This window comes from Silurus meridionalis, chromosome 21 (genome assembly GCF_014805685.1).
Source record: "Silurus meridionalis isolate SWU-2019-XX chromosome 21, ASM1480568v1, whole genome shotgun sequence".
In the NCBI taxonomy this organism is placed as follows: Eukaryota; Metazoa; Chordata; class Actinopteri; order Siluriformes; family Siluridae; genus Silurus; species Silurus meridionalis.
Genome location: NC_060904.1, coordinates 9,443,087 through 9,470,422, shown reverse-complemented (window position 1 = coordinate 9,470,422; position 27,336 = coordinate 9,443,087). Strand labels below are relative to the sequence as shown.

Sequence of the window (27,336 nt, the reverse complement as noted above, 5' to 3'; positions counted from 1 at the left end):
ACCATTATGACCCTGTCCTGATCTTGGACTGAACTGTACATTTCCACCCTGACCCATTGTTTTCTAAACAAACAAACAAAAAACAACTCTACATTTACCAAGGCTGTTCTCACTCTTGTCATTTGCCTTGTGCCTAATTTTTTTACCTTGCCTTTTTGCATGAGTACTTTGCACTCTTATATGTGATTTCTGTATAGTCATCTAATGTTTACTGTAAATTTTCTTACCTAATTTCTTTGCACAATGCACTTCTATTTTTGCAGAAGTGCTACCTCATAACTGCACAAAATACACTATATACTATACTGTACTATACTATACAATGTCCAGGCATAACATTATGACCGGTGAAATGAATAACACTGATTATAGCGGGTCACGACTGTTTTGGCAGCAAAAGGGGACCAACGCAATATTAGGCAGGTGGTCATGAAGTTATGTTTTTTCCATGCACCACAACTCCACTGAGAATGGGGTTGCTAGAGGTAAGTTAAACTAAAAATATTAAAATGCAGGTGCACACTGCCTGAAATAGTTTTGACACTTAATTTCTTTTCAAACAGCCTTAACGCCTATACAATATTGTTTCTTTTTATAACAAAGCTTTCTTTTTAGTAATAAATGTTAATATTTACATATCAACAGACACTCTTATTTTCAACTAATAGGTACATATTTTGCTCAATGCTGGAATTAGAACTCAGGACCTTCTAATTATCAGGCCAATGTCTTAACCATTAAGGTACCACTTCCCATGACAATATGAATGTCAAGAAATGCAACCACTAAAAGTTAAAGGTTTTAAAGTTATTAGTGTTCTTCTTAAAGAACACTAATAACTTTAAAACCTTTAACTTTTAGTGGTTGCATTTCTTGACATTCATATTGTACAGGCTTCCAATAACTGAATGATTTGAATACTTTAAAAAAAGTAGTTCAAAGTTTTATGGTAAGGCAGACAACAGAGAATAGTCTGATTATACAAGTGTTATTTGGGGTGTGTATGGTGGCAAATCCATTAAAAATTCAAGCACATTTTTTAGAATTAAAGAAGCAATTAATGAGAAACATGTAAAGAAAACAGATGTACACATTTAAAGCTCTTTTTCTCAATTTAAAAACTTCCCTCAAAATATCTACTGTGTGCACAATACAATTTCTGAAAAGTCTGTATGCACAAGCAAGGACAATCCCTATCTCAGGAACTGCTTTAGTTCTCTTTCCTTCTATTGCTTTTGATCACATGGATACTTTTCATTTTGCCAGCAGTGGATTTACTGGAGACTCTTATCATTGGCTAACTTATGGCTTCTTGCCATAATGATGAACACATTTGTTGGATACCACTGCAAATTACAACATTATCTAATATATGCAAATGCAGAATATCTTTACCAGTGTTTTTGTAAAAAGTATTTTTGTGTACTTGTTTGCTTACTGTTTAGGGAATGCTGCAATAAATAATTGCTTATCATTTTCAGAAATTGTAGTGACTCTTTCCTCAAATGAACAAGTATGTTGATTTATTCTTTATCAGGTTTTAAATAATAGTAATAATAATAATAATAATAAACATTTAAATAGATTTTACACACTGATAGCAATATTATATTGCACATCACATCATTTGATCAGTTAACGCATATTGCTCACAGATTCCATTTCTTGAATTTTCTTCTGTGTTGTGTAGCTCTAATGCAACCCACACACAATTTACTATCTGTTAAGGAGCTTATTGATGGTAGGTTTAATGGACATAATGTTTCTTGACTTAATACAAATATGAATAGTATACACACTAATCTTTCTTTTAAAGCTTGCCAGAAAGGGCAACTATTTGGTCTACATTTTAAGAAATAGAACAGAAAAGGTGAAATGAATTTAAGTTTAAGCTTGCAGCTTCATTGGCAGGGTTTTAAATTAGGCTTTATGTTACTAATTATGTTTGTTTGATGTCTTAGATTATTTGTCCTCTGGTAGACTAGCATACCACCATTTGTGAATTCTAAAGCATTGTGTATATGGTATATGATGCATGTGATAGGCAGAGGTGGCAAAAGTACACACATCCATTACTTAAGTAGAAGTACAGATACTCATGTTTTAAAATACTCGGGTAAAAGTTGAAGTACTGATTATACCTTTTTACTTAAGTGAAAGTAAAGAAGTCTTAGCTCTGACATGTACTTAAATAAAAAGTAGTTATTACTTCTACCTGTTTTAGCTGTTAACTGGACCTCACATCATTAATATTTGACAGACAGACAGACAGACAGACAGACAGAGAGATAGATAGATAGATAGATAGATAGATAGATAGATAGATAGATAGATAGATAGATAGATAGATAGATAGATAGATAGAACATTGTCATTGCATAGTACAGGTACACAGCAACGAAATGCAGTTTGGCATCTACCAGAAGTGCAAAAAGTAGCGATCGTGCAAATAGTGCAGATAAATATGTAGCATATGTACAGCATGTGATATATATGTAAGCATATGTACAGTGATTAAATATAAAGGCTATAACAGTGCAGAGATGTGTGGACATCATTAAGAGCCTTTGCTATGTTTTCACACGGACAGCTAATGAGGTGATACCGGAGAAAGTGCACCGCTTCAAGTCAATAAGCTTTTATATATAAAATCATAGACATTTTACAGATTTGAATGATGAATTGTTTTTATCTGTACGATCAATAAATACAGTAATTTATGTTTGTGTCGCCATTATATGGAAAAAACCCACAAAACGCCACCTAGAGGGTAAATTGTGTAAAACATGGCGGATTTGGTGTTTGATTTGAGACTTTGTGCAAAAATAAAACAAAAGTTTACTGATTAAGATCATTTTTCGGTGGAGTTTATTTGTTTATTGTATATCTAAGTAAAGAAGGGACGTCGTGAATAAATGTATGTTTTGCTGGAGGTTTTACTTTCGCCTCTTTTATATTTAGTTATTTATTTATGTATTTATACTTTTTATAAAAATGCTAAAAACAGAAATGCACGCTGAATTAATAGCGTCTTAATAACATCTAGTGCCATTTACAATAATTTTAATTTTGACGGTCAAATATATATATATATATATATATATATATATATATATATATATATATATATATATATATATATATATTAATACAAAACTAATTTAAAATGTTGTTACCTAATGAATGTATCCAGGCTGAACATCCACATATAGAACACAAGCAGAGAAAAGATGATGATCATCATTAATGTGTCTGTTCTCAGTCATGTTTACATCACTGACTCCATCTGTCTCATCCACGTTAACCCCAAACTTCTTACTGCCTTCTGCCTGCTGATTTTTATCTTCGTAAAGAGTGAGAGTCAGGACTTTATACACAGGAAATCGGTTGTTCGGCTGAAATCGGCGCGCAGTGAAAATAAAAAAAATATTTCACCAAATCAATGGATTAAAACTAAAGTAACGAGCCGGTGTTGAAAATGTAAGAAGTAAAAAGTACAGATATTTGTGTAAAAATGTAATGGGTAAAAGTAAAAAGTTGTCTGAAAAATAAATAGTGGAGTAAAGTACTGATACCAGAAAAATCTACTTAAGTACAGTAACGAAGTATTTGTACTCCGTTACTTCCCACCTCTGGTGATAGGGTCATGGAGAGGACCCTGTAAATGATCAAGCACTTGGTGTTGATGATGACTATAATGATCTGTTTCATTCTTTTGACATTGAACTTTTGATTTAAAAATGTCAGAGTCAGAATTCATAAACCATTTTGACACTGCTGCCATTTGTACTTACAGAAGTTAGTAGATTACAAAATAGCATACCAAGTTTGGATTTAATAGATATGTCCTTAATACATATAACAGCTTAAGTTTTGTTATGCTTGCATTTTTACTTTCATGTAATATCAAGTCAAGTCAAGTCAAGTCAAGTTTATTTCTATAGCGCTTTTCACAACAGACATTGTCTCAAAGCAGCTTTACAGAAATCAGCAGTCAAGGTGAATGGTGTGCATTTATCCCTGATTAGCAAGCCTCCCTGATGAGCAAGCCAAACAGATGACTGTGGCAAGGAAAAACTCCCTTAGATGTTATGAGGAAGAAACCTTGAGAGGAACCAGACTCAAAAGGGGAACCCATCCTCATTTGGGTGACATCAAGAGTTTGATCATAAATCTTTCAACAATACAGAACACTGGAGAGTGAGAACTAACATGAGTACTGGAGTATAAGATTATAAGTAAATGTTCTTTCTACAGTCTTTGGTATAAAAGTAGGAGCTCCTGAGCTCAACATTTGTGATCATCACAGATCCAGCAACAGCTTCTCCATGCTAGAGCCTTTAAACACTCCAGGAGGTCCAATGTCAAAACTCCACACATGTAGTGGGATCCAATTGGCACTGGTATGTCTCTAGATGGTTCGGGATGTTTGCGAGTTCGGCATCTACTTCTTTAAAGTCCATAATCTTCACGAGGTGGGACGTGACTGGAGCTAGCCAAACCTCAGGAAGCCTCGGGATGGGAGAGAAAGAGAAGCAGTGGAGAGCAATTAGCGTAGCTGCTGTTCATGAAATTAACAGCACAAGTTGATAATGTGCATGTGATCAGATGTTCTGGAGCACAAGGTTATGATGTGAGACGTGTTAAGTGTAGGCTTTGCTAAAAAGATATGTTTTTAATCTGCACTTAAACTTGGAGAGTGTGTCTGAGCCCCAAACACTGTCAGGAAGATTATTCCAAAGTTTGGGAGCTAAATGTGAAAATGCTCTACTGCCTTTAGTGGACTTTGCTATTCTAGGAACTACTAGAAGCCCAGAGTTTTGAGATCTCAGGGAGCGTGACGGATTGTAGCGTGTTAAAAGACTGGAGAGATACATAGGAGCCAAACCATTTAGTGCTTTATAAGTGAGTAGCAGTAGTTTGTAGTCAATTCGAAACTTAACAGGAAGCCAATGCAGGGATGAAAAGATTATAGACTCAAGATAAGAGAAATTATAATAATTGGAGACTATTCTGAACAAAGTGGCCCTAAGTCAAAAAAGAAATATGTTATTATACATAGAGCTTGCGCTCTTTATAGATCATGCAGAATGCACACTGTACAAAGGACAGCATATCTAAGATGGCTGAAAATTAATAATTTAATATATAAAAAATTTACCTTTATTGTGTTTATTTATTGTGAATATTTGAGAGTGAATGTGAATAGAGAGCGATAAGTGAATGTAAACACATTCCACCAGTAAAAAAATAAATACATTTAAATGGCCACTAAAAAAGAAGAGTAGTATTCTCAACCTATACAAACACTTGTGCACCCACACAAGATTTATGTGAGAATCTTTTGTCAATATATCTGGCCAGTTTCTTCCCACTCTATTAATAGAAAGATGTCAAAATTATTTTTTGAGTCTCTGTTTCTTCTTTTCCTTTTCTGGCTATCCCCCTTACATTTTTTAATTTTATATATTATTATTAACATTATACAATTCTTGTTTATTTATTCTGAATATATCTTAAAATAATATTTCTAGAGGATTTACCTTATAAAAGACTGTGATGCTGATAATTAAAGTGAGAAGTCTTTTCACTTATTATAAACAGAAAAACATAGTTTATAATTGTAGAGGTCAGTGGTGTGTCTGTCATTGAGAGATTTGTAGCCTATCCTGGGAATTATGGGTGCTACCTGATACCTGCAAAGGAAAAACTAAATTCAGTTGCATAACAGAAAATGGTTTATGCATGCCTTAAGATATTTAGGAAACAATTAATGTTTAAAATGCATTTATAACGTTGAAAATCAATGGCTTAAAAAGACAAAAAAAAATGTATTGAAGAAGTTTATTCTGTTGTTTGACTTTGATGTTTCATTTTCTACTGACTTTCAACTCGCTTTTGTCACTGAAGCGTATAATTTATGTTAAATTGATTTGCCTAATGTGCTTAAAATAAGAATCTTTTTTCCTTGGGAGCAGTCTGAATTGTGGTATTTTAAACCTGGTTAATCGCCTCTCTTTCTCTGAGTGAGGATTATGGACAAGCCCACATGAAGAGAATACTCTTTCCCTCTCACAGCTAATTGGGTATGGGACACCATCAAAGTGAGGAATGAAGTCTAATATGAAATTCTACATTTATTTTTAGCACTGACCAGAGGTGATGAATGCATTCCATTGTGAAGTTCTTTTTGTTATATGAAGACATCTCTATTGTTTTCTGGAATTTACTTAAGAGCTATAAGCTCATTTCTATACGTCTCATTTGACATTATGTAGTCTTTCATGAACAATGTGTATTTTTTTTTACCTTCACATTCTCAGGGACATTTGTTCTTCTCCCCTTAAGCTTAGCAGCAAACAAGAATGCATAATAGAGTGCAAAATGGGACTGAAGGAAGATAACGAGGGTCAAGAGAAACAGTTGTAAGTGGCAGTGGTCATATCAGGGCATTGATATGGGGAAAATACTAATGGTCTTGATTAATGCTTTAGCTGTGCTTGGAAAGGCAGGGAAATAGATATTTGCTTGCTATTTTCTGCCTAAATTGTACCCTTTCTGCCCCTTTTTTCCTTCTTTTATTCCTCACCTGTCTTGGAGTTCTAATCTTTTTCTTCTTTTTATGCCCTTTCTGGATTGCCTAGGGATTGATGTTTGGTGAACTGGGGAGTTCAAACACTCGCAGACATGTAGAGCCAATGCACCCAAGTGTCAGAGGCCAGTCAATAACAGACATAAAGGACTTACTGCATGTTTTCACTTTCCCTCTTGCCCTCTTTTGCTTCTTTCTGAATGGACAGACACCGCTGGATAGTGTAATGTTAAAGAAAAAGAGCTGACTTTGGGGCTCTATCCATCTGTTCTTTCTTTGTTTCTCCGACAGGCTGTCAGTGCAAGACTCTGTTCTCCACCTTGGTTTGAAATCGATTACTGGTATGACCTAGGTAGCTTGAGTGTATTTCATACTTTTCAAACTGAAATAATCCGAAACATATTTTAAGAATATGTTTATTTAGTATTTACCTTGTCTGCTGGTAGGATGTTGTTCATAACTGAGTTTAAATATTTATGTTGATGTAAGAAAAAATGAAAGTTTGGGCAAGGAGGGAAATTTTTCTGTTTTTTTTTTGCTTGCAGATGCCGTTTTGTGAAGATCATGTTTAGAAATGACAGAGCCTCCCGACCCTTTCTTTATAACGCACATGCTTAATACAACATTGTTAAACTTGAGACATAAGCCTTTAGATCCTGAATAGATATGTTGTAAGAAACAACCTGCTTTATCTCATAACTTATTAAAATAACACATTATTAAACATGCTTTGATGCATTGGGACTTGTGTGAATATCATTTAGATCCAGGATAAATATCTATAATGACTGTAATCAAGAGTCTGTAATTTAGCCAAAGATGACTTTCGAACATAGGAATTCCTGTACATATAAACTTACAAGAGGAAACCTTTGGATATTTGCTTTATTCGTATCTATATTATATTGTAGTCTAATTGTGGATTCATACAGAACTCTATAGACATTTGAAATTCATTACTGGGAAGGTTTTTGTTTGTATTGTTTACCAATTGACAAACCTGTAATGTAAATTGAGGAGTTCTTCTTTTCATGACACAGTAACTAAATTTTCATAAGCATGCAGCTAGTCCTAAAACCTTGAAACTTGGTTCCCTTTCAGGAAATCCAGCTGCGCCGAAACGAGTGTTAACGCTCAGAAATAATGTGTGTAATCACTCAAAAATTGGACGCTGACTATCACCGGTGGGGTGACGTCACGACCAGGAGTACAAAACGCATGAGTGAGGGCAGTGGCAGCTTCTGTCTGTTCACAAAGCGCTCTATGTGTTTGTGTTGTCTGTCAGATTGTTTGACAAAAAAAAAAAAAAAACATAATTAAAGCAAGCAAAAAAATGTATTTACACTTTCCGGCTGTGGCTCCTCCCTGCCCCCGCTACAGCACAGGTTCAAGATGCTGACCCTCAAGCAGATTATGCAGATCCGAGGACTGGTTTGTCACGGTAGATCTAAAGAGTGCGTACTTTCATGTATCCATCCTACCTTCTACAAGATGTAGTCGATTATTGGTTGATCCTAGCTCAATCAAAGCAATTGGCGGTCTGGCATCGAGATGTCGTTCTCCCCCCACATGAAGGCATTGCGATTTCAGCTGAACGCCGGAAAGAGTGTGCTTTTTTATTACAGAGAACCACCTATCTCGGTGTCATATGGGATTTGACTACTTTGCGCGTGCAGCTTTCCCCTGCCCGCATTGTGGCCATCCTTACGGCCGTCAGGAAGGTCAGAGAAGGGCAAGCTCTCACTGTCAAGCAGTTCCAGAAACTGCTAGGGCTAATGGCAGTTGCGTTTAGTGTGATTCCATGGCCTGTTGTACATGAGCCCGCTGGGGCTAGACACAATGGCTCAGCCATGGCCGAGGCTGCGACTGTACGCCCTATCCCATCACGCTGCTTCCAGGAGTTCTGGAGAGAGTTCGCCAGGACAGAGTCTGTCTCCTCCTGGTAACTCCAAGGTGGCCAAGCAAAACATGGTTCGTGGAACTGGTAGCTCTTTTTGAGCATCCTCCATGGGAGATGCCTCTGAGGAGGGCTCTCCTTTCCCAGCTCGGGGGTGCCATTTTTCACCCCCACAGCTGTGGAAGCTGTGGCTGTAGCCCCTGAAGCTGCACAGCTCCAAGATTCTGGTCCCTCCACCGAGGTTTGGTTTCGTCCACCCTAAAAGTCTACGCGTCTACAATTTCGGCTTATCATGCCCCTCTGGCCGGGCAATCAAATCAATCAAATCAAAATCAATCAAATCAAATAAAATTTTATTTGTCACATACACATACATACAGGGTACAGTGAAATGGTTTTTACGACGGTCTGGCATGAGGAAATAGGATGGGGAGAAAAATAAAACAAAGAAAAAGAAGGCAGATAAATAAAGTATAGTACAATCTCTGGGCAGAGACCCGATTGTAACGCGTTTTCTCCGTGTCACCCGGAGGCTGAGGCCCCCGGTACAACCTAGAGTGCCGGGGCTTAACCTGGCCATCGTTTTAGGGGTTCTGTCTGAGCCCCCCTTCGAGCCTCCAGCCGAGGCATCTTGGAGGCACCTTTCAATCAAGACCGTGTTCTTGTTGGCCATCTGCTCTATCAAGATGGTAGGGGACTTGCAGGCCCTTTCTGTGGCCCCCTCCTTCCTGGAGTTTACCCTGGGTATGGCCAGTGCCTTTCTGTCCCCCCGGTACGGATTACAACCCCAAGGTGCCCTTGGTTGTCCCACGACCCGTAAGATTACAGGCATTCTATCCTCCTCTGTTCCAGGCCCCAGACCAGCAGAAACTGGTGATTTCATGATTCAACCCGGCTCTGTCTGGTGCGCGCACTGGACACCTATGTCCACAGGACAGGTGCATGGACAAGGACCAATCAGCTGCTCATCTGCTACTGTCCTCCCAAGAGAGTCCTCCCTACTAATAAGCAGACTCTAAGCAGGTTGATTGTTGATGCTATCACATCATCTTATAAGTCCTCTTGTCTCTCTGCTCCCTTCAGGGAGCCCGGAGTGTGGCTGCCTCAAAATCTTGGTCCTCTGGAGTTTCCCTCCAAGACATATGTAACGCTGCGGGTTGGTCCACCCCGCTGACCTTTGTGCGGTTCTTTAATGCAGTGCCACTCCTGGCCCCTCAGTCCACCTCTAGCTGGTGTGATTGGACACTCATTCCCAAAGCGTTTTGACGCAGCTTGAGTTCCTGAAAGGGAACGTCTCTAAGTTACTGAGGGAATGAGACGCTGTGTCTCTATGCCACACCTCCGGTGTCCCTGCAGCGCTTCCTTCTCCCTTACAGAAGCTGCCCTCACTAATATGCATTTTATACTCCTGGTCGTGACGTCACCCCACCAGTGACAGCCAGCGTCCTATTTTGACTGATTATACACATTATTTCAGAGCGTGAACACTCGTTCACGTTCCCAAAGCGTTTCGACGCAGCCTTTCGGTTACATACATAACGTTCTTGGTTCATGTCTCCTGAAAGTTCTTCCTGTTCTTGACCCTACCAGTTAGCTTTGATGGTAATGTTTCCACAAAAAATGCAATATCAAAAGCTTAACTTTTTTGACACACCTCACTGACCATTGTTATTTTCTTAGGTGGAACTTATATGTGTTCAAGCTTAGATGTGGAACTAAGGAATGCGCAGTCACCATGGAAACACAGTCCCAGGCCAGCTCAACAGCAGAGAAGAAAAAAAGGGTGGAGACAATTATGGCAACCAAGAGATTCTCCCAGAACCGAACTGAGATCAGTGAGAAGGATGTGACTTCAAGCACAACATCCAAAGGTACTGAGAGCCTGATCATATTATCAAACCTGAGATTCACCTCTTACATTTCTAAACTAATTTCAACTGATCTAAAGCTCATATAAAAAATTTAGTACAGCCTTACTGACCCTCATTCAAGTGCTGCTATAAATTAACTTTATAGTAATTAACTATATACATATATATTACTACTAACTTTATATATTTTTTGCTACTTATTAATGGTTCCCTCTTAGGAGGATATCTATGCTCATTACAATGTTAAGACAGACTTTTCATCTAACCATAAGAAATGTTTAATTATTAAAGCAATATAAAGGTGATGAATAAACTAACCACAACATTTTTTTTTTTTAAAGAACCCACATTCCCAATATTCTCTGGAATGGTATTTTAGGTTGGTCAGGCCGCAACTTTTTAAAAATTTTAATAATAGATTAATCTCATGTTTTGTTAAGTTGTGAAGAGATAAGTCTCTAGAATATACAGTTAATTTAATTTATAATATATTAAGTATAATAAATATTAAGTATAATACTTAAATGATATATGCATTAATTAAACATGCAAACATTGAAAACAAGCATTTAAATGTAGTAAATCCGCAGTAAATCACGTTTGAAAACAGGCAAGTTACTGTTGTAGTAGAGAAAATACTATAAAAAGAGAATGGAATAAAGAAACGCAGCAAGCTAAAGGCTTAATTAAAAAAAAATTAATTGGTGTACAAATGCACAACAGTGACTAAAATAGCATTGTTTACTGATGCTCTTATTTTCTGCTTTTGTATTTAGTGTTTGTTTGTACCGTTTTAATTGAATCCATCACTATGTTGCAAACAACCTGATGCTCTTGAGTCATGCCAGAACAGATCCAGTGCGACTGTCCCAAAGTTACCCCCCCGCCAAAAAAAAAACAACAAAAAATTACATACACACACACACACACACATAGAAGAAACAGTTACAGTTACTAGTTACTTCATTCAAAAAGTAACTCAATTACTTTGTTGATTACTTACACTAAAAAGTAATGCGTTAGTGTTAAAAGTAACTTTTCAGTTACTTTTTTAAAGAACATTCTTTAATGTTCCCATTAATGCCCTTTTAATGCATTAGGTTCTATACAAACACAAAGTCATTTTTTTCTAACACTTATTTTATTTAAGTCAGACCAGCACAAACTGAATATATCACAAGGATTTCTGAAATAAATAACAAAACAAGCTGAATAATATTTCCAGAATCAAAAACTAAAGTGGCTTTTGCATCATAAAAGCTGTTGTGTTGCGCCCTTAAAAATTTTCTTTTCATAGCTTAAGTATGAAAACTATCAACAATGTACAACATAACACCGGGTTAGCTTCTAGCTTCGTCGAGGCATGGAGTTTCAGGAGGTGCTTCGACAGAGTGGAGTTGCTGCTATCGCAGTAGATATGACCTTTGAACCAGAAAGACACAGCTTACATTTGACTTAAAAGTTTTTGTCTTTATTCTCAACTAAAGTGAAATAATGAGCATATTTACTCTTTGAGAAACACGTCTTGCTCTCGCCTTGACTCGCCATTACTGCCGCACATACTTGAATAAGCGGAAACACGCCCACAGTGCATCTTCTTCGTGTATACAGTGGTTCATATCCACCAATCCTACAATGTGTCGCTGCTGTAAACAGGTTAGACTGTAGGCTACACTTCAGCCAAAATTAATTAATTAAAAAAAGTAACGGACAACGCACCATACGGTAACGGTAACGGAGTTACTTTATTCAAAAAGTAATGCGTTACAGTATTAGTTACTGTCAAAAGTAACTGTGTTACAGTAACGCGTTATTGCCCAACACTGTGTGTGTACAATTTTATATATATATATATATATATATATAGATATAGATATTTGATATAGTGACAAAATTGTAGCATTTTTATTACACTGAAAATTGTGTCACTGTTCATGCTGTCTCATTGTATAGATATGTAAATTCGTTTTGATTCATGTCTTGGCTCTATCCACATCTTGCGATGTGTCTTATCCTTTACATGTTTTAACTTCTTTAACTTTGTATTTATAGCATATTCTGAAAGTATTCAGACTTCCTTTTTTCCTAATTAATCTACACTTAGCACCCTATATTGACAAAGTGAAAACAGAAATCTAGAAATGTCTGTAAACGTTTCAAAATCAAATAAAAAAAGCCCAGAAATATCACATGTACCTAAGTATTTAGAACCTTTGCAATAACACTTGAGAATTAGCTTAGGTGTCTCTTATTTCTTTTAATCATTGCTGAGATATTTGTACACCTTGACTAGAGACTAACTGTAAAAAAGGTTTATTGATTGGACATGATATGGAAAGGCACACATGGCTCTTTTGAAGGCCTCACAGCTGACAAAATATCAGAGCAAAGCCCAAGCCATGAGGTCAAAGAAACTCCCCTGCATAGCTGAGAAACAGGATTGTTGCAGACCTGGAAAGGCTACAAAAATTGCTGTAGCAATGAAGATTCCCAAGAATAGTAATAGGAAAAAGTTCCAGAGCTGTTGTCACTACAATCACTACACTGATCTGGGCTTTATAAGTGGCTAGACAGAAGTTTCTCCTCAGTGCAAAACTCATGGAAGTCTGCTTGAAGTTTGCCAACAGGCACTTAAAAGACTCTCAGACAGTGTAGAACAAGATTCTTGGTTTCATGACAGCAGAGATTGACATTTTTTGCCTCAATTCAAAATGTTATGTCAGGAGGAATCAGGCACTGCTGATAACCTGCCCAAACCCATCCCAAAGGTGAAGCATGATGGTGGCAGCTGGTGTTGTGTTATTTGTTTTTTTTCTGCGGCAGGCATCTGGCAGCTTGCTGGGGGTTGAGGGAAAGCTGAATGGAGTACAGAGTAGAGTACAGAGTTATTCTCAACCTGTTGCACAGTGTTCAGGACCTCGGCCTGGGTTCACCTTCCTTCAAGACAACAACCCTAAGCACACAGCTAAGATAATAACTAAGCCACTAAGTGGCTTAGTGACAATTCTCTGATTGTTTTAGAGTGAACATCTCTGGAAAGATCTGAAAGTGATTGTTCACCGACAGTCCCCATCCAAGAATGGCAAAAAATCCCGAAATCCAAGTGTGCAAAGCTGCATCATACCCAAAAAGACTCAAGGTTGTAATTGTTGCCAAAGGTTCTTCAACTAAGTACTGAGTAAACAATCTGAATAATTATACATGTCATATTTAAGGTTTTTTTTTAATAAAAAAAAAAATTACAGACTTTATAAGAATTCTGTTGTCACTTTGTCATTATGGAGTACAGAGTGTAGATTAATGAGAATAAATTGTATGGCTTACAAATCTCATCCATCCATATTCTATTCACAGTAAAACAATTAAAAGTTTAAACGGAGAATATATTCAATTTTAAGGGAAAAAATAAGGTCATTTTGATTTAGATGGCTGAAACAGGTTAAAAAAATTGGGATAGGGCCATGTTTACCACTGCATAGCATCATGTCTTCTGTCTATATACATCCGGGAAATGAGGAGACCAGTTGCTGAGGTTTTGGGAGAGGAATGTTGTCCCGTATGTGCCTGATACAGGATTCTAGCTGCTCAACAGTTCTTGTCCTTTGTTGTATTTTTCATGTCAAGATGATCCAGATATTCATATAATTCAATTCCATTTTTATTTGGATAGCGCTTTTAACACTGGACATTGTCTCAAAGCAGCTTTACAAAGATAACATGGTTAGAAAGAATAAATAAGATTGTTCTTTATAAGTGTAAGTTTGTCTCTAATAAGCAAGCTGGTGGCAACTGTGGCAAGAAAAAACTTGTTGATGGCATAAGGAAGAAACCTTGAGAGAAACCAGACTCAAGAGGGAACCCATCCTCAAACCTGAGTGAACGCATGAGGGGACGACAGCATACAAATATACCAGTTCAAAAAGACTTGATTAAACAAAAATTTTCAACCTCGACTTGAACACTGTTCCATAACTGTGTTGCTTTATAAGAGAAAGATCTGCCCCTTGCTGTAGTCGTTATTATTTGAGGTACCAACAAATGGCCTGCACCTTTTGATCCCAGTAGGTGTTGGGGATGATAATGGTACTGAAGTTCACTCAGATACTGCAGCGTGAAACCATTGAAGTGCTTTATATGTCAGTATTAGTATTTTATAATCAATGCAAGATTTAGACTGTAGACTGATTAAAACAGGGTAAAGACTCTTGCACTTACTCAAAAAACCAGACAGTAAAGCATGACAGTAGTTTGATCTAGATGTAACAAAAGCATGAACAAGTTTTTCTGCATCCTGTAATGACATAATATTTCTATTTTTAGCAGTATTACTAAGGTAAACAAAGGCTTTCCTGGTAAAATTATTCAGATGAGCCAGTGGTACCACTCGTATTCACTGTTCTGGAAGTGGTGAACAAACCCTTTTCCCGGGCTGAGACAAGCTAGCTAGCTTCAGGGTTGGCCGACCTCTCCTCATGATGTCTAGCTTTTCTTAAAAATGTATTTGTAAGTATGTCCAAAACCAAGTAAATTTTTTCTTACTCCGTAGGCATTAAAAAGTCTAACTCAGATGTATTCATGTGTGCAGAGCGCTGTTTTGCCAGTCGAACTTGGCTGTACCAGTTTCTCTCATCTCGCATTGCTGAAATATACAACTGTGTCTCATCAGCATAGCAATGGAAGCTAACACCATGTTTACATATAATTTCACCCAGAGGCAGCATATATAAAGAGAAAAAAGAGCTGTGAGAGAGCTGTTCTCTTTATTCCAACAACATTTTCTAGTCTAGCAAGAAGGATATTATGACCAGTGGTGTCAAAAGCTGCACTAAGGTCGAGCAAAACAAGTAAGAAGACAAAACCCTGATCAGAGTCCAATACCACTTTAACCAGCATTGTCTCTAAGCTATGATGAGGCCTAAATCCTGAATAATACATTTTGAAAATGTTATTCGTAAGTAGGTATGATCATAACTGCTGTGCTACAACCTATTCTAAAATCTTTGAGTTAAACGGGAGGTTTGATATTGGCTATAGTTGAACAACTGACAAGGGTCAGTGTCAGGTTTCATAATTAGGGATTGATAACTGGCAGTTTAAAAAATTTAGCTATATAATAAGTGTTTATTATTTTTAAAACAGGTTCAGTTACTTCTGGAATTAACTGTTTGAAGAATCTTTGATGAGGAAATAATTAAAATTGTTATTATTTTGCTGCCATACTAAATAAAATTCTAAGATTATGCTTGTTATTTTCTATGAGGTTATATGATGATCTAGCAGCACTGAGATTTTCTATAACTCAGGAGACTCTCCTTCCATGCTATATATAGTATTGAAATACTGTAAATTTGTTTTGCGGCCATTTACGTTCTAATTTTCGAGTGGTGTGCATATGATCATTATAACATGGTGCTACTTTTTTTCTGCCTAATCATTTTGGTTTTAAGGGGAGCTCATCATCTAGAGTGTAATAGAATGTTGATTCTATGCATTCAGTGGCCCAGTTGAGCTTCGCGGGGTCAGACAGAGATCGAATTAATGTCGACAACTCAGGAAGATTACTGATATTGAACTCGCTGCTATAGTTGAAGTGAATGTACGCTTAATACAGTAACATGGCATGGAACTCATGCTATGACTGTGACAAATTTTAAAAGAGATAAGATATTGATCTGCAATAGCTTCAGACTGTGGAATTAAGACTTTGTTTTATATTGAATCTACATGTTTGTATTAAATCAAGAGTGTGTCCACCACTATGAGTGGGTCTTATAACATTCTGATTAATTCCTACTGAATCTAGAATGGACACAACTGCTGTTCTTACGGAGTCTTCTTCATTATCAAAATGCATATTAAAAAGTCACCAACAATTAATGCTTTGTCTAAAGAAGTAGCTAGATTTGTGAAATGGTGCTACTTTCACTTTGTAGCCCGCCTTGAGCAACATATGGACATCGGAGCAACCGGTGTCCCTGTGTACCACCGGCGAACACTCCAGGAACTCAGAAACAACTCAATAAATGATTATCTGCGGCAGACGCTATGCGACCTCGTTGTGCTTCGAGAACCATGCTTTCAAACCTCGGCATCGCCTGTGGTGGACGGACGAAGCAGGGGGAATGAAACGCGCTGCGTGAGGAAGGGGAAGCGTGGAAAGCGAGTGGGGGCTAGTGCTAGGCTGAAAGCTAACTCTAGCCAGACTGCTCTACCATCTCTCCTGCTGGCAAATGTCTGCTCCCTGGACAATAAATTGGACTACATCAAACTCCAACAAGCTACTTGGCATGAGTACAGACACTGCTGCGTCTTTGTGTTCACTGAGACGTGGCTGAGCGACAGAGTTCCGGACCCTGCCATTTAGCTGGATGGGCTAGACGCGTTTTGTGCTGACAGAAATGCAGCTCTATGCAGTAAGACTCGTGGTGGCGGTCTGTGTGTTTACATCAACACGGAATGGTGTAAGAACTCTGTCCTCGTTTCTACCTACTGCTCATCGCTGTTGGAGTTTATGGTTGTGAGATGTAAACCTTTTTATTTACCCTGGGAATTCACCACCGCTATTGTCCTCGGAGTGTACATTCCACCTAGCGCTAATGCTAAGGAAGCGCTCAGCGTATTCTTTCATTATCGAACTACAAAACACACACCCTGACGGATTGTTTATTGTCTCCGGAGATTTCAACCATGCAAATCTCAGGACTGTGCTCTCTAAATTTCACCAGAATGTGGATTTTGCAACCCAAGGAGAAAACATGCTGAATGTTGTTTACACAAACATCCCAGGTGAAGCCCTGCCCCCACATCGGGTACTCAGACCACATCTCTGTTATGCTGATTCCAGCATACAGACCACTCAACAGGTGTTCAGAACCAGCTCGAAAGGCAACAGTGACCAGCTACATCAGCAAGTGCATTGATGTGACCATCTCTAAGACCATCTCTACACATTCCAACCAGAAGCCGTGGATAACCGCTAAGGTGCGTGCGCTGCTAAAATTAAGAGACTCCGCCTTCAGAGCAGGGGACAAGACAGCCTTAAAGACAGCGAGGGCCAGAATGTCCCGTGCCATCAGAGAATCACAGCGCACAGTGAATCCACGGCCACTTCCAGGACAGCGAAGACACCTGGTGCATGTGGCAGGGAATCCAGGCGATCACGAACTACAAGACAACTTCACCTGCTTGTGACCATGGCACCTCCCTCCCAGATGCACCTGGTTCGAGGTGCAGAACAACATAGTGGCGATGAAGACCACCCCTCTTCCTCTGTCCTCCAGTGACCGGGTGCAGCACCATTGTTCCTACATGCCTCAAGACGACGACCATCGTTCCCATGCCAAATAAGTCTACTGTCTCCTGCCTCAATGACTATCGTCCCATCGCGCTCACACCCATCGTGATTAAGTGCTTCAAGAGGCTCATCATGAGGCACATCACGACACAGCTTTCACCCTCACTGGACCCCATGCAGTTTGCGTATCATCCAAACCACTCCATGCACAATGCGATCTCAGCACAGAGCGACCGTTCTCCACTGATCATCGATGGATCCTCCATGGAGATCATCAAGAGCACCAAATTCCTTGGTTTTCATCTGGCAGAGAACTTCACCTGGTCACTCAACACCAGCTCCATCACTAAGAAAGCCCAGCAATGTCTCTACTTCCTGAGAAGGCTGAGGAAAGCTCATCTCCCTCCCCCCATCCTGTCCATGTTCTACAGAGGGACCATTGAGAGCATCTTGAGCAGCTGCATCACTCTATGACGGACATTTACCCCACACACTGCATCCGCAAAACCAACAGCATTGTGGATGACCCCACACACCCCTCATACACACTCTTCACCCTTCTGCCATCAGGGAAGCCGTTCCGAAAGTATTCGGCCCGTCACATCCAGACTGTGCAACAGTTTTTCCCTCAAGCCATCAGGCTTCTCAACACAGAACTGAACTGAAACTCACGCACACACACACACACTTAAACTGTGTGACTGATCTGTACAACACACACAATTGTGCACACACAATCGTACTCACTTCACACATCCATGCCCATGAAATATCACTTTGTTATTACAAACTGTTTACATGCTGTTTTTGCACTTCTTTTTTTGACTGCTGCTATTGCTTTTTTGCACAAACCATTTTGTTTATATTTTGTTTAATTAAAATGTTCACTCTTGTACTTAGTACTCTTTTACACACCGCACTGTGTAATATACAGCAGGTTTACTGTATTATGTTTAGATTTTGTATTTTGTGTATTTGTCCCACACTGTCTTTGTTGTCTTGCACTGTCTTGTGTTGTCTTAGCACTATCTGTCTTGCACTGTTTGCACCAGGTTGCACACGATGCACTATATGTGGCGAGGACACTTACTAGTCCATAGCTCTGTGTTTTTCTGGTATGTAGCTTTTAGTTGTTTATGTAGCATCAGGGTTCTGAAGGAACATTGTTTTATTTTACTGTGTACTGTGTCAGCTATATATGATCAAAATAACAATAATAGCTTCTTGACTCCTGACTTGACTTGATAAAATCAGAGTAGGGTCCTGGGGTCTATAAATAATAATTACTGAAATTGACTGACTGGACTTGCATTTGGACACTAAATATTTTATGTTGGTGTAAAGAGCTTCAATTGTGTTACATTTGTGTTTAGTTTTTTTGTGTGACGCTTAGATTATTATTATAAATAGCTGCCACACAACCTCTTCTAACATTTAGAGATGGCCGGTGTGTATAACTTTACCCAGGAGGACTAGCTTCATTTAATAATCGTTCGGTTTAATCCATGTTTCTGTCAAGCATGTAACAATAAACTCCTGGTCGGTAATAATTTTGTTAATTGTCAGGTCTTTTTACGCAAGAGATCTAATATTCAACAATCTTATCTTTAGATCAAAGCTGCTGGCTGTGCATTCAGTCTTGTTTATTTCAATGATAATGAAGTTACTAAAACAGACTTTCTGAAAATTTCTACATTTTAATTTCGTTCGGGAGACAAAGTCTCAATTTAGTCGACCCTGAGTAACGAGTCTGTGCAGCTAGCAGACAGTCTGTTTAGCCTGTTTGTCTGCTCCCTCGCCTTGGCTCTGGATAGTTACTGGTTAACAAATGCTTTTCTGAGACTATGACCTATACTAAAAGAAATGACAGCAGCACCTTCCCGAGTGGGAAGGTCCCGCCCTAACAGACCAAATTGCCCTCAAAATTGCTTCAATTATCTATGAAGCCCACATTGATTTTGTAGCACCACTTGGACCTCCAGCAGTTCAGCTACTATAACCCGCTATAAGCTATATCCCCACAGCACATTGGGATGGGACCAGAGCGTATTACTGCATCTGCCTTCGCTAATTTACACACCTCTCTGATGTTACGCTCAGTAACCTCTGACTGTCGAAGGCGTATATTATTATCTCCTTTGTGAAAAACCTTAAATCTTAGAGAACCTATGCTTTTCTAGAAACCTAAACTGACCTACTATGTCCGGTGCCCTGGTTAGTATACAGCTAACCTGTGCTGCTGGTGCCCTAAAGGCTTAGCTAATTTCATGTGCCTCATATCCACAGTTTTTTCAGGTTTCTCAGTGGGTGCTTCACTGAGGAAAGCAAACCTGTTAGACACGTGACGCGGCGAGGAAGCGTTAGCATATGGCTTTGAGAGTATCTCGCCGAGTTGTCACCCACTTGCCCCACTGCGAGGGCTCTCTATGGCATCCAGACTTTCCCCTGCAGAACCCGGACTCTTCTACTATATAGTCATGTTATTTGTACAGATGCTGATAGAGCATTGTCATTGTCTTAGCATTGTCTTTCTCAAATATGCAAGGCTTTCCTTGAAAAAATATGTTTTCTGGATGGAAGCATTTGTTGCTGTCAAACCTGTAGATACTGTTTAGCATTGATGGAGCCTTTTAAAATGTGTCCATGGTTTCCAAAAATAAATTCCAAAAATACATTTTGATTCCATTATTATCCAGAACTATGACTGTTTTAAATGCTGTACCACCTGAGGGCCCAAAGATCATGGGCATCCAATTTTGTTTTTAACCCTTGTCCCTTGTGCACAAAGATTTCTACAGATTCTTTTAAACTTTTGGTCATATATACTGTAAATGATAAGATAATAAACTGTTTTGCAATTCTATGTTGAGGAACATCCTGAAATCGTTCCACATTTTAAAGACACTACAGACATTTTAAAGTCTTTAACAGATTGGACAGATAGAAGACTAAGATAAACTATTTATACCCAATAATTTTGCAGATGTAAGGCGGTAATACAAGTTTGTGATAATATATTAAGTAAATCACCTTAACTTTATTGTATGAGTGGGCAAATTATTTTAACAAACCAAAAGATTTGTGGAAAATATTTGTGATGTGTTTGAGATTTATTGTCCCAGACAATTCTGATTGCATTGTGAATCGCAAGAGAATTAAAATGTAATGCTTATAGATATGACAATAGTCTATTAATAAATTAGTAGTCTATCCAATTAATAATCAATTGATTGGATACAAAATGTATATATTTTTTGTAATTAGATGTTTTGCTTATTATAACTATATAAAACCCTAATTCAATTCAATTCATTTTTATTTGTACAGCGCTTTTAACAATGAACATTGTCTCAAAGCAGCTTTACACAGAAAATGTGGTGATGAATATGTTCTTTATAAGTAAGTTTGTCCCTGATGAGCAAGCCTGTGGCGACTGAGGCAAGGAAAAACTCCCCGAGATGGCTTAAGGAAGAAACCTTGAGAGGAACCAGACTCAAGAGGGAACCCATCCTCATCTGGGTTGTACTGAATGTCCATTTATAGCAGATATACAATGTTTCGGAGTACAGTTATGATGATCAGAAGCGAGTCCTGAGTCATTGTAGCAGACTGTTGACATTAGCTACAGTCCAATCCATCTTTAAAGCGCCCGTTCTTACTCTGGAAATTCATGGAACCACCCCAGGCATTGATGAGAAACCGTCCCAAGCTGCACAGAGTGGCCTCCAATCGAAGGAACACTATCCAGAGGCAGGCCTGGATGGAGTGGGAAGATCCACAAAGGAGGAAGGGACAGGAACATTGGTCACTGGAACTTCAGGAGCATGTTTAACTCGACCAAGAGAGAGAGAGAGAGAGAGAGAGAGAGAGAGAGAGAGAAGAGGGGTGACAGGGGGAGAAGGATATGGATTATTATGTCTTTATTGTTGTATGAAAGTTAATGTCACTGTGCAGTTTGGACTCCGGCAAGACTCGCTATGGCAGCATAGCTAAAAGGGAGAACCAGAAGGTAACACAGACATGAGGCATCTCTTGGATAAGAGACGACTCACCACACCACTGTCAACAAACCTGAGTGAACGTGTGAAAGGAAGGGGATGACAGCATACAAGTATCCCAGTTCACCAAACACTCTATGTCCATATTCCCTCCACATCTGCGCCTTTACCTTAGAAAAAAAATCTACTGATAAAAGGCTTGACTAAATAAATACATTTTCAACCTCGACTTGAATACTGAGACTATGTCTGAGTCCCGAACCCTGATTGGAAGGCTGTTCCATAACTGTGGGGCTTTATAAGAGAAAGATCTGCCCCCTGCTGTAGTTTTCATTATTTGATGTACCAACAGATAGCCTGCACCTTTTGATCTAAGTAGGCGTGGAGGATCATACAGGTACAGAAGTGCGGTGCGAGACCGTTTAGTGCTTTATACGTCAGTAGTAGTATTTTATAATCAATGCGAGATTTGATTGGGAGCCAGTGTAGACTGATTAAAACAGGGGTGATGTGGTCATATTTTCTAGTGAGGACTCTTGCTGCTGCATTCTGAACTAAGTGAAGCTTATGTATGCACTTACTCGAACACCCAGACAGTAAAGTGTAACAGTAGTCTAATCTAGATGTAACAAAAGCATGAACTAGTTTTTCTGCATCCTGTTTCTAATTTTAGCAATATTTCTAAGGTGAAAGAAGGGGATCCTGGTAATATTATTCACGTGAGCCTCAAAGGAAAGACTAGGGTCAATAATGACACCAAGGTCTTTGACAGCCGTACATGCTGAAACAGAAACACTATCCAGAGATGCTATGTAATCGGAAAGGTTGCTTCTAGCTGCATGTGGTCCTAGTAAAAGTACTTATGTCTTATCTAAGTTGAGCAGAAGAAAGTTATTAAGCATTCACTGTCTAATGTCCTTTACACACTCCTCAACATTGTTAAGCTTATCTCTCTCATCTGGCTTTGCTGAGATATACAGCTGTGTATCATCAGCATAGCAGTGGAAGCGAATACCATGTTTATGTATAATTTCCCCCAGAGGCAGCATATATAAAGAGAAAAGCAGTGGGCCTCAGACATATCCTTGTGGAACACCAAACTTTACCTCAGAGAGTGTGGAGAATTTACCATTTACATCAACAAACTGATAGTGATCAGTCAAATAAGACCTCAACCAAAAGAGAGCTGTTCCCTTTATTCCAACAATGTTCTCAAGTCTAGCAAGCAGAATAGTGTGATCAATGGTGTCAAAAGCTGCACTAAGGTCAAGCAAAACAAGTAAAGAGACAAAACCCTGATCAGCGACCAATAGCAGATCATTTACCACCTTAACTAGCACTGTCTCTGTGCTTTGATGAGGCCTAAATCCTGACTGATACATTTCAAAAATGTTATTCATAAGTAGATGTGAGCATAACTGCTGTGCTACAACCTTTTCTAAAATTTTGGATATAAAGGGGAGATTTGATATTGGTCTATAGTTGGACAGCTGACATGGGTCACGGTCAGGTTTCTTAAGTAGGTGGTTGATAACTCCCAGTTTGAAGGATCTAGGTACATAACCAGTGCTAATGGAAGAATTTATTATTTTTAAAACAGGTTCAGTTACCTCTGGAATTATCTGTTTGAGGAAACTAGGCAAGGGATCGAGAATGCAGGTTGATGATTTTGATGAGGAAATTAATGAAAGTCATTCTCATGAATAGGAGTAAAGCTTTGTAGTTGATTGTCTGTTATAATTACACTGCTGTCTACAGGGTTACTTGTAAAATAATTTGGATTTATATTAAACGTCTGGATTTCTTGCCTGATGTTTTCAATTTTATTATTAAAAAAGTTCATGAAATCATTACTACCTAATGATGGTGTGCATGTTAGTGCAGTGCATTTATTTCCTGTTAATTTTGCCACCGTGTTGAATAAAAATCTAGGAATATGCTTGTTATTTTCTATGAGGGTGGAGAAATATGCTGATCTAGCAGCACTAAGAGATTTTCTATAATGTAGGAGGCTCTCCTTCCATGCTATTTGAAATACTGTTAATTTTGTTTGACGCCATTTGCGTTCAAATTTTCAAGTGGTCTGTTGTAAGGTGTGCCTATGATCATTATACCACTGTGCTAATTTTTTCTCCCTGATCATTTTGGTCTTAAGGGGAGCTACATCATCTAGAGTATAACGTAACGTTGATTCTAGGTATTCACTGGCCCAGTCGAGCTCTGCGGGGTCAGACAGAGATCTATTTAATATTGTAAATTCTGGAAGGTTATTAATAAAATGCACTGCTGTAGCTGACGTGAATGTAATGCAACACGGTAACGTGGTGAGGTACTAATTCAATGACTGAGTCAGATTTTAAAAGAGATGAGATAATGGTCTGAAATAGCTTCAGACTGTGGAATTATGACTAAATTGTTTTTTATTAATCCAAATGTTGACAACAAATTAAGAGTGTGTCCACCACTATGAGTGGGTCCTATAACGTTCTGATTAATTCCAACTGATTCTAGAATGGACACAACTGCTACTCTAAAGGAGTCTTCCTGATTATCAAAATGAATATTAAAGTCACCAACAATTAATGCTTTGTCTAAAGAAGTAGCTTAACTTGTGATGAAATCTGCAAATTCTATGAGAAAATCAGAGTAGGGCACTGGGGGTCTATAAATAATAATTAATGGAATTGACTGACTGGACCTGCTTTTGGACACTGAATATTTTATGTTGGTGTAAAGAACTTCAAATGTTTTACATTTGTGTTTAGTCTTTTGTGTGACGCTTAGATTATTATTATAAATAGTTGCGACTCTGCCTCCTCTGCCATTTAGACGGGGTTGGTGTATGTAACTATACCCAGGAGGCCTTGCTTTATTTAATGCTACATATTCATTCGGTTTAATACACGATTCTGTCAAACACATTATTTTAAACTCCTGGTCGGTAATAATTTCGTTTATAGTAAGCGCTTTTGACGTGAGAGATCTAATATTTAACAATCCTATCTTTAGATCAGAGGTGCTGGCTGTGCGTTCAGTCCTATTTAATTTAATGTTAATCAGGTTACTTAAACAGACTTCCTTAAACAGACTTGAGAATTCCTACATTTTGGTTTTGTTTGGGGGACAGACACAGTCTCAATTTGGTGGATCCTGAGTGACGACTCTGTGCAGCTAGCAGACGGTCGGTTTAGCCTGTCTGTCTGCTCCCTGGCCTTGGCCCTGGACAGTCACTTGTTAACTAGTGCTGTTCTGAGACTATGATCTATACTACAAGAAATTAGAGCAGCACCTTCCTGAGTGGGATGGATACCGTCCCGCCCTAACAGGCCAGACTTGCCCTCAAAATTGCTCCAATTATTTATGAAGCCCTCATTGTTTTTGGAGCACCACTCGGACATCCAGCAGTTCAGCGACATAACCTGCTTTAGGCTACATCGCCACGTTGCATTGGGATGGGGCCAGAGCATGTTACTGCATCGGACATTGCCTTTGTTAATTTACACACCTCTATAATTTTACTCTTAGTAACCTCTGACTGTCGAAGGCGTATATCATTAGCTCCTGTGTGAAAAACTATCTTAGAGAACCTATGCTTTCCTAAAAACCTAAGCTGACCTGCTATGTCCGGCGCCCTGGCTCCCGGTATGCACATGACCTGTGTTGCTTGTGCCCCTAAAGGTCTAGCTAATTTCATGTGCCTCAAAATAGAGTCTCCTATAACCAAAGCTCTTTCAGGTTTCTTAGCGGGTGCTTCGCTAAGGAGAGCAAACCTGCTGGACACGTGAAGCGGAGAGGAATGGTGCTCCTGTGGGCAAGCCTTAGCGTTAGCTTTGACTTTGCGAGTATGGCGCCGAGCCTTCACCCACTCGCCAAGCTGCGAGGGCTCTAATGCCGGAATCGGGGGAATGCTAACTCCACCTAGGGCATCCAGACTTTCCCTGCAGAACCTGGAATGCTCTCACACTCACTACTTCTCTCTAGACTCTGGATGCGCCTCTCTAATGCTGCAGTCTTCTCTGTCAAAGAGCAAACTAGCTTACACTTTTCACAGATAAAATTATTGCTAACAACGTAGAAAGACTGACTAAACATGTCACACTTCACACACTGAATGAACTGAATGTTCGCCATAGTAGAGAAATTACATACCTTAATGTGGTTACTGTAGTGTGTGTTCATAGTTCTGTGTGAATGTCCTCCACTCATTGCTTTCAAACTCTCAAACAGGGAATAAAGCGCTCTTCCGAAAGCAAAAAGAGACGAAACGGAGCCAACGGATGCAGGAAATCAAAACGATATTTTGATATTTTAGTTCAGGGTATTTTAATATTTTAATTCAGGGTAATCATGTATAAAAATGATAAAGCCACTTACTGAGATTAACAAAGAAACAGCATTTGAGTATGCAAGGTGAAGCAATTTGTGTAAATCAACATTTGTATTGTATTTTACAGACGGCAATTTGACAACTATGCTTAAAAAAATCTATATAAAATATAACAACATTGTTTTGACAATTTTTGTTAAATTGTGTTAATTTGTGAAAATATAAAAATTTTTTGTATAATTTTGTTTTATTGTAGTAAAGCTGTAGTAAATCACGTTTGAAATCAGATAAGTTACACTTGTAGTAGACAAATGCTATAAAAAGAGAATTTAACAGAGAAATGCATCAAGCTAACAGGCTTAAAAAAGAGAAAAAATATGCATTGGTCTACAAATGCATAAGCATTCGCTGAAAACCACAACAGTGACTCGTTTATTGCTGCTGTTATTTTCAGATTTAGTGTTTGTTTGCACGGTTTTAGTTGAATCCATCACTAATTCGTGAGCGAGCTGATTGCGCAACTGCATGTTTGCGAGTCACGACAGATGTAGTGTATACAGTTTCTGCTTACCGTGCTGATGTTTTGCCTTCATCCGTGACACCAGTATGTTTTCTTTTCGCATGCTTGTGCATGACTGTGGTACTTTTATCCCACACAAGCTATGCATAACTTGCAGGTACAGTTTTCTTTGTTGCGTTTAATATAAAATGCTTCCATGCCTTGGATGACCTGCTGCTGGTTGACCCTGTATTGTCCGCCATTTTCGCATGCAGCTGTGTTATCTTGCTGTCACACTAAACCGAATCTTGAACAGTCCAATTAATCGATAACAGCATTCGTTGACAACGAATTTCATTTTCAAATAATATTGATTTTATCGTTTATTTGTTGCAGCCCTACTGTCTTCATCTGTTGTAAGTACATTGGGCATTATTTATCAGTATGGGTATTCAAATGCTGATTTTTTTCATACATGCTTATTAATAAGTGCACAGGCAGTTGTTTACAATAAATCCAGTTTTATCATTCAGTTATCTCTATATGAGAACATGCAAAAAAAAAAAAAAACTTATATTTTAGTGATTTCAATATTCGTAAAATATTATATTTGTTGTTTAAAAAGATAAGCACTTTGCAGGTTGGGGCCTGAGTGTAATGACCATTTCCTCAACTTATTCTTCCAGAAATGTTCACCAGTTCCACCAACATGCAGTCTGAAATCTGACACAAATGAGTAAATAAATCTTACACCGTGTAAGTACATGAACGGCACTGACTTAGTGAATAAACATGACATAGTTGATGCCCTGTTCAATTTTGTCTCTGTAGTCAATGTTATCCAGAATGTTGGCCACT

General features: G+C 38.5%; 1 protein-coding gene across 3 annotated transcripts in view; it reads left to right on the top strand.

Moving 5' to 3' along the window:
- The window catches only part of gli3 (GLI family zinc finger 3), a 183,027-nt gene that overhangs the window by 20,794 nt on the left and 134,897 nt on the right, over positions 1 to 27,336 (top strand). For 2 of the 3 annotated variants that reach the window (XM_046833532.1, XM_046833537.1), the window contains exon 2: positions 10,170 to 10,360. In XM_046833532.1, the coding sequence (XP_046689488.1) occupies positions 10,225 to 10,360 (136 nt within the window). In that variant the 5' untranslated portion in view covers positions 10,170 to 10,224. Of the gene's footprint in view, positions 1 to 10,169; positions 10,361 to 26,874; positions 26,895 to 27,336 lie in introns of those variants that run through there. The other variant, XM_046833536.1, reaches the window with a different exon arrangement.